The sequence below is a fragment of the Hippocampus bargibanti genome, linkage group LG01, assembly GCF_051943395.1.
Source record: "Hippocampus bargibanti isolate YZ-2025 linkage group LG01, ASM5194339v1, whole genome shotgun sequence".
Classification (NCBI taxonomy): domain Eukaryota; kingdom Metazoa; phylum Chordata; class Actinopteri; order Syngnathiformes; family Syngnathidae; genus Hippocampus; species Hippocampus bargibanti.
The window spans coordinates 15,266,593-15,279,972 of NC_142734.1; the positions used below are offsets into that span (position 1 = coordinate 15,266,593).

The 13,380-nt window shown below is 42.4% G+C and overlaps 1 protein-coding gene across 1 annotated transcript; it reads right to left on the reverse strand.

Annotated features, from left to right (window-relative positions):
* Window positions 1–908: 908 nt before the first annotated feature.
* Window positions 909–12,823, reverse strand: styxl2 (serine/threonine/tyrosine interacting like 2). Its single transcript, XM_088998941.1, has 6 exons — window positions 12,695–12,823; window positions 11,304–11,454; window positions 11,111–11,229; window positions 8,517–8,748; window positions 6,204–6,421; window positions 909–5,918 (listed from the first exon to the last, which is right to left on the reverse strand). Exons 1-6 carry the CDS (start codon window positions 12,714–12,716, stop codon window positions 3,298–3,300), a joined length of 3,363 nt encoding a protein of 1,120 aa, XP_088855067.1. The 5' UTR covers window positions 12,717–12,823; the 3' UTR covers window positions 909–3,297.
* Between the last annotated feature and the right edge of the window lie 557 nt (window positions 12,824–13,380).

The following is a 13,380-nucleotide window of genomic DNA, read 5'->3' on the forward strand; positions in this document are numbered from 1 at the left end:
GCCAGAAGAGGGCGACCAAGCTCCATGGAAGGAATTTATCAGCCTGTGGAAACCCGCTGATTAATTCCTCACAGGAGTTTGGTCGCCATTTTCTGCCTCTTTTTTGGTGATACATTTCCCCCCAATGTTGCCTCAAAATGGCATGGAATAAATTATTTAAACGATTGTGAACATGTATGCTTTGCTCTTCAGAACTATTTGAATCATATTCATGACTGGATGTGTAACAAGAAAGCATATTCTCTGAATCTGAAGCCATTGTTTTGATTCTCCAGCAATGCAAGACGTCTTGGCGTGATGTCACGAACATGGGGGCGGGAGATTCTGAAACTGGCCACTTCTGGTTTCAAATTGAAGTACTTTTTAGACACTTTAAAGTCCCGCCTCCAGTTCGTGACTTCACGCCAAGACGTATTGCATTGCTGAAAAATCAAAACAATGGCTTCAGATTCGGAGAATATGCTTTCTTGTTACACATCCAGTTATGGATATGATTCAAATAGTTCTGAAGAGGAAAGCATACAAGTTTGCAATCGATTAAAGATTTTTTTCCGTGTCATTTTGAGGCAAACGGGCGGGGGGAATGTCGCACTCAAAAATGGCGACCAGCTCCCCTGAGGAATGAATCAGCCCGTTTCCACAGGCTGATAGATTCCTTCCATGGAGCTTGGACGCCCTCTTCTGGCAGCTTTTGGGTGCAACATCAAGGTTTTCAGCCAAACAGTCCAGCAAAATACATTGACATGATGAAGGACTGCTACAATGTGTCTTTTTGTCGGTCAGGGGGGGGGGGGGTCCTTTCATGACGTCACGTACGGACTTCTCACCAACTCAAAAACAAGACTTCCTGAATATTCAGCGCGAGTCTTAGAACGTAAAATATAGCTATATGCGGTGGAATCTTTGTAAAATACGCTCAGTAGAAGTCATTTGACGGCATTTTACAAATTATCGACACAACTTGTCCGGAGACGTCGGTTGTCCTTTAAGTCATTTTTATTGGTTTAATTTAAAACAGATTCTTTTCTTCCAGTGTATTGTAGGTGTTCAAATACCTGACATGTTTCGGTGTATACTTCCGCCTTCGTCAGAGTGTCACGGATGCTATAAAATGTTGCATTAAGTTCATCCTGTCTACTTGATATCTAATTTAAAACAGATTCTTATCTTAAAGACGTGTATTGAAAGAAGTGTATTGTCGGTGTTCAAATACCTGACATGTTTCGGCGTCTACTTCCGCCTTCGAAGGAAACACACAGGCTGATATTTTTAGTCAAATGAAAAACACCAATAAAAATTACTTAGTTTCCCAAAACTACTTCAAAATGACCTCAGAAAGTTTCAGTTTCAGAAGGTCCCGCCTCCTTGTTCGTGACGTCACGCCAGTACGTCGTGCCTTGCTCTAGAATCAAAACAATGGCTTCAGATTCGGAGAAGATGCTTTCTTGTTACTCATCCAGTTATGAATATGATTCAAATAGTTCTGAAGAGGAAAGCATAAATGTTTGCAATTGATTAAAGAACTATTTCCGTATCAATTGAGCCGTCAGGAAACCAATGTAGCGTCCCGGAAAATGCAGAAGATGGCGCCCAAGCTCCGTTGGAAATGGACTGATTTGTCTGCTGGGAATTTGTGTCAAATCGTATCAAATAGTAGTCTTGGTGCAGGCCTGGCCAACCCGCGGCTCCCGAGCCGCGTGCGGCTCTTTGGCTGATTTCATGCGGCTCTTAAAGGACAACCGACGTCTCCGGACAAGTTGTGTACATAATTTGTAAAATGGCTTTAAATGACTTCTACTGAGCGGACTCGTCACCAACTCAAAAACAAGACTACATGAATATTCAGCGCAAGTCTTAAAACATAGAAATATAGCTATATGCTGTGGAATCTTTGTAAAGTACGCTCAGTAGAAGTCATTTGAAGTGCTTTTACAAATTATGGACACAACTTGTCCGGAGGCGTCTGCTGTCTTTTAAATCTCAATTGCTATCTTGTCGAAGCGGTGTGTGATTGTGAGTCTCACATGCAACAGTATTATGTTCACCATTTATCATAATGGAAAGTAATCTGATTCTATTACTTATAAACTCGAAAAGAATTTGAATGACGGACGAAATGACTAAGTATTCTTAGATGCTGAGCACGGTGGTCCACTAGATGGTGGTACACAAGAGTTTACAGGTGTTCAAAGTCTTGAAACGAGTTCATGACTGTAACATTCATGGCATAATAAAAAAAAATTGAAACATTTTGTTGACACTTCTTCACTCAATTTCACACAACTTCTCAAGAATGATCAGTAGGAACATTATGCACCTAATCTTGATATTTGTTTTGGCAAAGGCAGTGGATACATACTTTTTTTAGGATTAATAAATTTGTGAGAAAAAAAAATCATTGTCCACATCATTATGGGGTCTTCTGTGGGGAAAAATAATGAATTCCATTTTGGAACAAATCTGTAAAATAAAAAGGGGAAAAGTGAAGTGCTGTGGATACTTTCTAGACACCTTTTACTTTTTAATACTTGTCATCTTATTGGAGCCCATCTCAGGTGACTTAAGGTGAATTACGTATTTGATATATCACCTGTCAGAGTTAGGCATGACAATGTCAGACAGCAATTCACTTTCGCAATTATACAACTTTTTTCAATTAATCATTTTTTAAAAACATTTTGGACTATGGGAGGAAGCTTGACAACCTCACAAAAAGCTAAATATTTCAACCCAGAAGTGTTTTGTTCTATCCAGTCACGTCGGTGCTTTTTTGCAAAGAAATCCATACGTATTTGAAAATCCAATGTGGTAATTTACTGTCCCATTAATTACAAAGCTCAAGTTTTCCTTTATAATAAAGAAATACATGGCATTGTCATCAAATGGTTAGTATAGTTTTGCATTTTTGATTGTTGCTGTGCTGATGACCATTTTGTGTTTGGGAGCCTTTTACTGAGCGAGTTGCTTGTTCTGTAGCCACAAAGGGACATAAGTCTTCTTGTGCCGGTCCCAAGCCCGGATAAATACAGAGGGTTGTGTCAGGATGGGCATCCGACGTAAAAGCTGGGCCAAAACAACCATGCGTATCATACCTCTGAAGATGGTGGTTACTGATTCGCTGTGGCAACCCCTTGAAGGGAAAAGCCGAAAGGAAAAGAAGAAGAAGGACTGTGTTGACCAGAAATTGTCCTTTCAAAGAGTATTTTTTTTTTTTTTTGCATTTGCTCATTGATCTCCATTTAACCATTTCCTACACCACTTCCCCCCAAGGCAGTCATTAGTTTCCCACTCAATTTATCATTGACTTTGCCACTTAGCTTCCTGCTGCGCCCTCCAGGCAGCGAGGACCTCGTCATCTGGCTCCTCGGCGGCCGCTCGAGCTCTGACCCTCTGCCTAGTCTGGGCGATGAAGGCTTCAATGTCTTCTTCCTCATCGTCACCATCCGCATCCCGCATCCCCCCACCTGTGTCGTTGCTTCTGAGTTGTGAATAATTTCTGAATTTTCTCCTGGAGCTGAGGTCACTCGGCTCATCATCCTTGTCGTATGGTCTCCTGGCTTGACTGTGACCATTGTTGATGCCAGAATAGTGGGCTCCGTTGGCGGATGTGTCCGTTTGCAGTTGGGATAAGTATCTGGAGGTGCCGCCATAAGTTTGTGTGTCATCGTCCTCACCAGCACACGAGGCCCTGCGACTGGAGAAGTCAAACTGTGAGGCGGAGCCGTCTAGGTCATCATAGGGATCCTCTGTTGCTGCCACAGCGGCAGATTTTCCGGGTGGAGGCCTGACTGTTTTCAGCCAGTCATCCACGCTGGTGTTCTTGTTGGTCTCCAGAGCAGGGTTGAGGTTCAAACATCCAGAAAGGCCAAATGTTTTGAAAGGTTTCTGCTTCTTTTTCTTTGTCTCTTCAAAGAATTCCTCCTCCTTCCTTTGCTCCTCCTCTTCATCTGCCTTTGGTTTCTTTTTCTTGTATAAAGTGCTGCGCTTGTTGTCCTCCAGAATTTTCTTCTTTTCATAGGTTGCCATCTTGTCTCTCATTTCAGACCTGATCTCCTTGTCAATGGCATCCAGTTTACCGAGGTTGACCTGATCTTGGAAGAGGCTGAAGAGAGGGACACTGGTGGTGGTGATTTTATTTTTCTGAGCATCCAGCAGCGAAGACGTTCTGGCACTGGCCCCACTTAATCCACTGACAGATGCTGGCCGCCCACAACCGTGAGGGATGCTACTGGAGTAAGACTGCCTACTCAACACGGAGGCCTTGTCATCTCCACCATGGCCCGTCATCACGTTGGATGAAGCACCAAAATTCGGCTCTGAACCAACAAGTGATGGAGGAGGCAGGCTCATCTCATTCTGCTTCTGTTTAATGGTTTCAGTGACTACATTGGCGATCCAATTCTGGATGCTGGCCAGGTTTACCAATGGTTCTCCCGAGGGACCCTGGACGGTTGGAACAGGAAGGATGGGAGGAGGCTGCAGAACAGAGTGTGTTGATCTCGTACTACAGGCCTGCGATGCAGAGGATCGGACAGACGATTGTCCGCTGATCATTGACATGTTATCGTCATTGAGGACACTGGGTGGTCCGGTGACTCCAGTTCCGGCCCAGCAGGCAGAGAGAGGTATCGTAGTTCCACTTGCACAGCTCTCATTTTCCCAGCCGCAGACAGACTGGCTTTCTTCCAACGTCTTTTTGGAACGCTCCAGGATCTCCTCTCGCCTTTGGCGCCGTTTAATAGCGGCAGAATCGTCACCCCGACTCAGCTCCAGAATCTCTTCCATATTTTCCTCGCCAAATCGCCTTTGCTGCCTCCGTTTCCATGACTGATAGGCGGTCAGGTTGACGTCTTCGAAGGATGGAGTTGTTGCTTCAAAACCATCACTTTTTTCATTATCAGCAACACAACTATTCTCTCCGTCGCCACGATCTTTCTTGTTCCATCCAAACTGAATCCGCTTGACGCGCCAGCGCTCCAGAGGCGTCATTTTGTCCTTGTTCTTCAGGCAGAAATTGTACATGGACGTATTGTCTGAAAGGATGCTCTCCATCTCCTCATCGATTTTAGTCTTTGTCTCCTGTTGTGAAGCTTCACCGTCGTTGACTTTACCATCCTTCCTTTTCCGATACCGAGCACAGGCCTCTTCCTCAATCTCCCGCAGTCGCTGCTTCCAGAGGTCAGTGTAACTGGTGCAGCTCGAGGTGGACACAGCTTCCGATGTGGGCCGTCTGACGGGGCGCTTCAAAGACTCCTTCAGGTCGTGCACGTCCTCGCTAGTGACACTCTCAACATCTGCATCTGTGCCGGGCGTCGCATCTTCCACGTCGCTGTTCAGCTGCGCCTCCCACCACTCATCACTTTGGTACAGCTCATTTCTGCGCTGCCACTCGTGAATCATTCTATCCAAACCGTCGTCATCCACGCCAACTTCCGTGCTTCCCACCTGTTTAGACGGGATTGATTTCGCTTGACCACATAAAGTTTGACCATTGTGCGGTCTGTTGGATCTGCTCCAAAGCTCCTCAGTGACTGCGGACGAGCCCAGACTGCTCATCACGCTGGTGCAGTCTTCCTCTTCCTCCATCGTGATGGAGTGAGCTCTTACCTTTATCATGCTTTGCCCTTCGTCGTGATCCTGCTCATTATCTTCACTGCCCTCACCAAATATCCGAGCACGAGTGCGTGTGTCGATAACGGAACATTGGCTGAGTGTGTCGTCATCCTCCCTCTCCTCTAGCAAATCGTCATTGAGCTCTCTCAGTTGTTTGAGGAAACCCTCATTAGGATTGATGGGGCGCTTTTTTCTCATGGCGGTCAGGGCCTCCATGATGGTCATGTGCTGGAATATCATCAGGTAGGAAGCCACCAGGACAGCTGAACGACTGACGCCCATCATGGAAACCACCACAACTTTGCCTGTAAACAAACGAGCAACAGTGAGGCTTCGGGTATTTCATGATTTAATCTTATTACTCGAATAAGATAAGTGGTGTAGTAAATGAATGGATAGATAGATAGATAGATTGATATTTCAATGAAATCATCTGAAAAACGAAACTCTTTGTTTTCAATCAGATTTGCTGATGAACGTATGACTCGAAGGGTTACATGAGCTGTGGTCAAAATTAACTTTTTGACAGAAAGGGATCTCCTTCCAGGAAAACACATCAAGTTCATTTCTTCTCCAAAGTAGGTGTTCACCTTTGTGAGTCAGCAAAGCTTCATCCAAGAATTCAGCAGTAGGCCGAAAGTGTGGTGAGATGTCAGCATCAGGGAAGTCATCCACCTCAACACCCATGTAGTGCACACCCATCCCGGAATAAAAAGCCTCGCCCGTGTAGACGCCGGTGCCGTGGGCGGTGTTAAGGATGTGTGTGATGCCCATTCGCTTCAGCCGGGCTTTGTTGACAGCGACGGATCTGGGCGATACAAAAAAATGGAGCAATGCATTTCATAAAAGCTGAAACACACCAGTGTAAGTCCTCAACAAGATATGAAATAGTACACAGAGTACTCAGCATACAATTCCTACATAATATGTGTTGAAAAACCGGGGACATTGGAAAAACAGAAAACCAAACAAAAAAAACGGGGGAAAGTGAAAAACCATGAAAACTGCAAAAAAAAAAAAAAAACTGGGAAAAAAAATCAAGAAAGTGGGAAACCGTGGAAAACTGGAAAATTCAAGAAAAACCACAAGATCTGTGAAAAATTGGGGAATGAGAAAAAGTGGGCAACCGCATTAAAGGGGGGAAAGTGGAAAACCGTGAAAATGAACAAAATCCAGAAAAAACACAAAAGAAAAAAAAACTGGGAAAACCGCGAAAAACGGGGAAATTTGAAAGCCATGAAAAACTGGAAAAATAAAGTAAAACGGGGGGGAAAGTGATAGACATGAAAAAAGCGCAAAAAAGGCGGAATGTGGTAAAACTGGAAAACCATGAAAAATGCGGAAAATCGTGAAAAAAAACATGAAATCCACAAAAACCGGGGCATTGGAAAACCGCAAAAAATGGGGGAAAGTGGAACTGAGAAAAATCAAGAAAAATCAAGAAAAACCACAAAATCCACACAAAAAACAGTGCAGTGGAAAAACTGAAAAACAGCAAAAAAAGGGAAAATCAAGAAAAAACATGAAATCGCGAAAAACGGAACACTGGAAAAATCGGAAACCCGCAAAAATAGGGGTAAATGGAAAACCATGACAAACTGGAAAACTGCCAAAAAAATGGAAAACTCAAGAAAAACATGCCGTTAAAACACGCCTCAAAACTCACGTTGACTCTTTGGCATGCCGAGTGCATTACTCAAACTTGGTTTTAGTATATACACACTGGTGTTTTCTATTATCTTTGTGACCGATTTATTGATTGTACATTATCTGATAGTTGCTACATGTACAGCACTTTGTATGCAGCATTGTCTGTTTGAAAGTGCTCTATAAATACAATTGAGTTGAGAATGTAAGAAATTTTAAATTAGTATTTTCATTTTTTTCATTTAAGATTCAAAAAAAGTGTTGAGTTAAAGGACAACGACACAATTTTTTGTTTCCTAACTGACATCAGAAAAACGTTTTATAGCATCTAAAATACACAAAACACGCAGGCTGTTTAGTCAAATGCCAAACACCAATAAAAATCACTTAAAGTGTCCCAAAACTGCCACAAAATGAGCTCGAAACTGGGGAGATTCAGAAAGTCCCACCCCTTGTTCGTGACATCACGCCAGGATACTCCTTCACAAACTGCCTTGCTCCAGAATCAAAACAATGGCTTTAGAGAGTTCAGATTCGGAGAAGATGCTTTCTTGTTACTCATCCAGTTATGAATATGAAGTCTTTCCGTCTCAATTCGAGCTGTCTGCAAGGGATGAAACCGGTGAAGATCTGGACTCCAATGTACCGCCCATAAAATGCACAAGATGCACAAGCTCCATTGGAAATGGGCTGATTTGTCCACTGGGAATTTGTGTACACTTACACCTTCTTTATGCATGTTACAATTGCAATTGGCTGCAACACACAACGATTCACCATCGTGTTATTTATGTAGTTTTCCTACTAATTTCGCGATCAACGCGGTGTTTTCTGATGAAAAAGTACCCACAATGTATTGTGTGTCGCTTTCTTGGTCAAGGGCGTACCGAATGTGACGTCACTTAGGGCATCGTCATCAACTCGAAAACAAGACTTCATGAATATTCAGCGTGAGTCTTAAAACGTAAAATATAGCTATATGCGGGGGAATCTTTGTAAAATGCGCTCAGTAGAAGTCATTTGAAGTGATTTTACAAATTATGGATGCAACCTTTCCATAAGTGTCGGTTGTCCTTTAAATGTGATACAGTATATGACAATATTCAACTTGCAAAAAAATCTGCCTACTTGAGTCCGCATTGTTTCTCATGTATTTCCCTAACTGTACTTAAATTATCTAAAGTACATCCTCTCATCGTCATTAATCATTGTCATGTGATGCAAGTATTAATTGAAAAGATATAGGTGACACTGACTTCTCAGCAATGAAAATGTTTGGCCACACTTCGTCCATATCCCTGCTGGGGGCCTCCAGGCGTTCTTGAACCATTGCCCTTTGGATGTCCAGCACACAGGGAGTGTTGTAGGGGCTGCGGTCATCAATCATCTCCCGCACTCGGTTGTAGAGGTCCTCCACCATCAGCTGCTCAGCGGTTTCAAGCATGGACTCTGGGATAGACTCAGGGCGGGCACCACGATGTGGCAATTCTGCGAATGACAAAAAAAAACAAGTTCAGTTTTTATTGAGAAGGTTCAGCTGAATTACATTTGAAAATGCAATTAGGTGTCTCTTAAAGGACAACCGACACCTTTGGAAGAGTTCCGTCCATAATTTGTAAAATCACTTCAAATGACTTCTACTGAGCTTCTTCTTTTCCTTTGGGCTTTTCCCTTCAATGGGTCGCCACAGCAAATCAGTGTCCTCCATCTTGAGAGGTTTGATCTGCACGTTTGTTTTGGCCAAGCTTTTACGTCGGATGCCCTTCCTGACACAACCCTCTGTATTTATCCGGGCTTGGGACCGGCACAAGAAGACTTGTGTCCCCTTGTGGCTACAGAACAAGCAACTCGCTCAGTAAAAGGCTCCCAAACACAAAATGGTCATCGGCACAGCAACATTCAAAAAAGCAAAAACTATACTCACCATTTGATGACAATGCTCTGATCTTATCGTGAAATGGGCATATCTTTCCCTACATTACATAACATTTGGAATACTTCTTTCATTAGTGTGCATCAAAATATGATGCGAGAGCTCAGGGTGCATCAAAGGACTGACTGCTATGCCTATATTAGTGAAACACATAATCCGACTGATGCACAGTACGGTGATGTTTAACATTGTCCAGATCATCTTCAACATTTGCATATTCATGATGTCATCACCAAGATTCCGAATCGTGTTTTTGAGGGGTTGGAGGGGGTTCAATCTAAAATGTTTCTTTCATCTTAAACAATGACACATTTCAGAAGACAGACCCGAAAAATGAGTACTAATAATCATAATATTAATAATAATAATAATAATAATACATTTTTATCAAATACATTTTATTTCAAGTGCCTTTCAAAGCTCTCAAGGACACTTTACAGTCAGACAAGGAGAGACACACTAATAAAAAAATCCAATTATAAATAGAAACAAGAGATAAAGTTACACAGAAAATGACACCCTTCACATTGCTGAAAAAAAGAAAAAAGATTAACCCAAAAAAGAATATTCCTTGAATGCAAAACCAAAAACATGATTGCAATTTTTAGGAAAACGCATTCCATTTTTTCGGCAAACCAGCAGCTTCTACTGAGCGCATTTTATAAAGATTCCACCGCATATAGCTATATTTTACGTTTTAAGACTTGCGCTGAATATTCATGAAGTCTTGTTTTCGAGTTGATGACGATGCCCTAAGTGACGTCACATTCGGAACGCCCTTGACCAAGAAAGCAACACACAATGCATTTTGGGTACTTTTTTTCATCTGAAAACACCATGTTGATCGCGAAATTAGAAGGAAAACGACATAGATAATGAGATGGTGAATCGTTGTGTGTCGCAGCCAATTGCAGTAACACGCATAAAGAAGGTGTAAGCTTTCACAAATTCCCAGCGGACAAATCAGCCCATTTCCAACGGAGCTTGTGCGCCATCTTGTGCATTTTCGGGGCGCTACATTGGAGTCCAGACGGCTCGAATTGATACGGAAGGACTTCCTTAATTGATTGCAAACATTTATGCTTTCCTCTTCAGAACTATTTGACTGGATGAGTAACAAGAAAGCATGTCTGAATCTGAACTCTCTGAAGCCATTGTTTTGATTCTGGAGCAAGGCAGTATGTGACCAATAGTGACGTCACGAACAAGTGGGCGGGACCTTCTGAAACTCGCCATTTCTGGGGTCATTTTGAAGTCATTTTTATTGGTGTTTTGCATTTGACTAAAAATATCAGCCTGCCTGTTTTGGATATTTTAGATACTATAAAACTTTTTCCTGATGTCAGTTATGAAACAAAAAAATGCTGTCGGTTGTCCTTTAAGTGACAACTTTGTTTTCATTATTTTCTTTCTCCACCAATGAATTTCTCAAAGTTGAATTCAGGATAGACAAGCTCATTCGCATGCATTGTTTGACATCCACATTTTTTCGCACAAATCATCACCTCAGCTCATTAGTGGATGGTGGAATCCAGACGGTCACCCACTTTAAGTTAATTGTCTCATTTAACACAAATCACATTCCTCCTCAGATTTGCAGGGTTCGCAGCATCTTAATATGAAATCCATGTTTTATCTGCTGTCCTTTCAATTATCCCCTGGCTACTTGTGCTGTGCACCAGCGTCTTGCTGGGAGCATATATAGTCACAGTAGGGGCTCCAGTCAGCAATAATCAATGTGGTTGAGAATATCAAAAACTTCTAAAGCTTTAAAGATTTCGTTTAACAGCAGAAGATCAGAGAAGCAACAGTACAGGTGTTGACATTAGGTAGATATATCATATATCCATCCACTGATCAAATGATGAAAAAAATCATATATTTGTTGCTTGATGTCAGTGTCACACAGTGCCTCACCCTCATTAATGATCTTCTTGGCGGCAATTGCCGATGACAAGTGGATCGGCTCCATAAAAATACTGGCGGCATCCGAGCCAGAAATGGCAGAAAATCTGGACTCTGACATCAAAGAGAGGCTGAAAACGGTACAAGTGAAGTCATTCTGCCATCTTTCATTCAGTTGACGGAAAAAAAAGTTTTCAAAATTTACCTGGGCGACGAACAACGCAAGTAACGCGATTGTATACCATGGATGTTTCTCTCCCCATCATCGCCATTCGGCACCGCCTGATCCTCGTGCTCTTCGCCAGATGCCATGTCCGCCACGTTGATTGCCCCCAGTTCAGGCAAATGGGTGTCCTCTTTGACCATCCGAACCCACATGAAACAAAACGATGAAAAACATTTTTACTTTTTGAGAAAAAGGAAACAGCTAATTTTAAGCACAACACTGTGACAGTGGCGGACCGTCAAGGCCTGCAAAGCCTTCTATGCTAGCCTAAAAATATCAGAATCACGGACTGTTGTTCATTACATTTTTGTCCAAGAATTCTTATTAAATAATACCAAATTGTCTTTCAGCTTCCTTTCATTACTTTTCCCCTGCTGCGCTGCTTCCAGGTGTGTGTTTTCATATTTGAGCATTTAACCAATCACATTTCAGTCATCATTTGTTTCCAAGGTCAGAAATCTACCTAGACGCCTTCACAATCAGTTCTGGGGGCCCTGTCGTACCAAATGTGTCAATCAAACTGTTGCTCTACCGATCAGATTTCAAGTTGGAAACCCAAAAGGGGTACCAACGACTTATTGAAAGCGCTGGTCAACGTCAGAGTTTTCACAAACTATGATTGGCTAGTCACTCGCCATTCAGTTTGCGAAAACTGCTCTGATCACAAGCTGCTAGTGACAAGAGCATACTGGCCAGAGATAGCACACTTTAACGGTAGCGAGCTGCATAAGCAAATATAATGTGCTGATTCAATAGCAGTTTTGTCAACCCACAATGGCCGAAGGAGGACAAGACATGGATTTGGTTGGAGATTTACTGTTAGAGCCATTTTCAAGACACACTTTTCAAAAAAAGATGGACACCATTAAGAAAAGTTGGTCAGTTATTTCCTGGCTAAGTGTAGCCTCTAGTGGACTTGTAGTAAATAACACCACACTTTTTTCAGTCTGGATTTATTCAGACTGAGCACTACTGAAGGCCCAGCGATGAAATCCACGGCCCGCCACTGATTGTGATAGTGATTTCCAATCAGTGTATAGTTAGCGTGTGAGCAATGCTTCTATGAAAAACAAAATGGAATTCATCAGCTAACATGAATTCCATGACTAACATTTATCACATGACACTTAATATTTCACAATGTGCCGTGTAAATGTTTTAAGAAGATGATATCAACGTTCGAGAGGCTGAGTTGTGTCGAGCCTGGCAGCAGATCTATTTTTAAGCAACAGCTGTGTCAGAGGCCTGAGAGCAGTGCCGTGTACAGATCACTGTACCAAACAACCATCACAAAATAGAGATGCAAACAAGCGTTACAATCAGTCTTCTTGGCAGCGCGTGAACAACAACAAACTGATTGTATGCCTTACCTTGGCAGTCAGCGGTGTCCATGAGAGGAGGTCTGCTTTACGAAGCTGATGGTGGTCACACTAAAGTTAGCGGTGTCCTTCCACCCCCTGTGACACCCCTACCACCCAACCATTCAGGAGGTCTGGACACCCGACACCCATTCACCAGATCTCCGTCATAACTGGTCTCACCTTCCTTTCTGATTTCCTTTGCTCATATTTTGCTTTCGTGGCGTTATTTCCTTCGACATATCCTTAACTGTTGTGACAGCTCTACATAAAGAAATATGTATTACGTTGTATTGATTCGTTGGCAATCATCCTCTTTCACCTTTTCTCCTTTTGATGTCAAATACCACCTTCTTATCCTCCCTGATGATTTGAAGTCAGTACAGTAAAGTCTCGTTATATCGATATTCAATGGAGTCCGAAAAAATATCGATATAACCGGGACTATCGATATATCCAACCCTGTTTGCATGTAATTTTCTCCGTGCGTGCATAGAAATAGTATCGATATAACCGGGACTATCGATATATCCGATATCGATATAACGAGACTTTACTGTATTTGAATTTCTTTGTCCCTCCTTTTGCCCATTCTGAAGAGCAATTTCCCCCTTCCTTAGCAATATCGTGAAAGGTGGCCTTTTCTTTCAAGCTACATGGAAAATTACCAGTGAATGCATTTCCACAAGGAGGTCAAC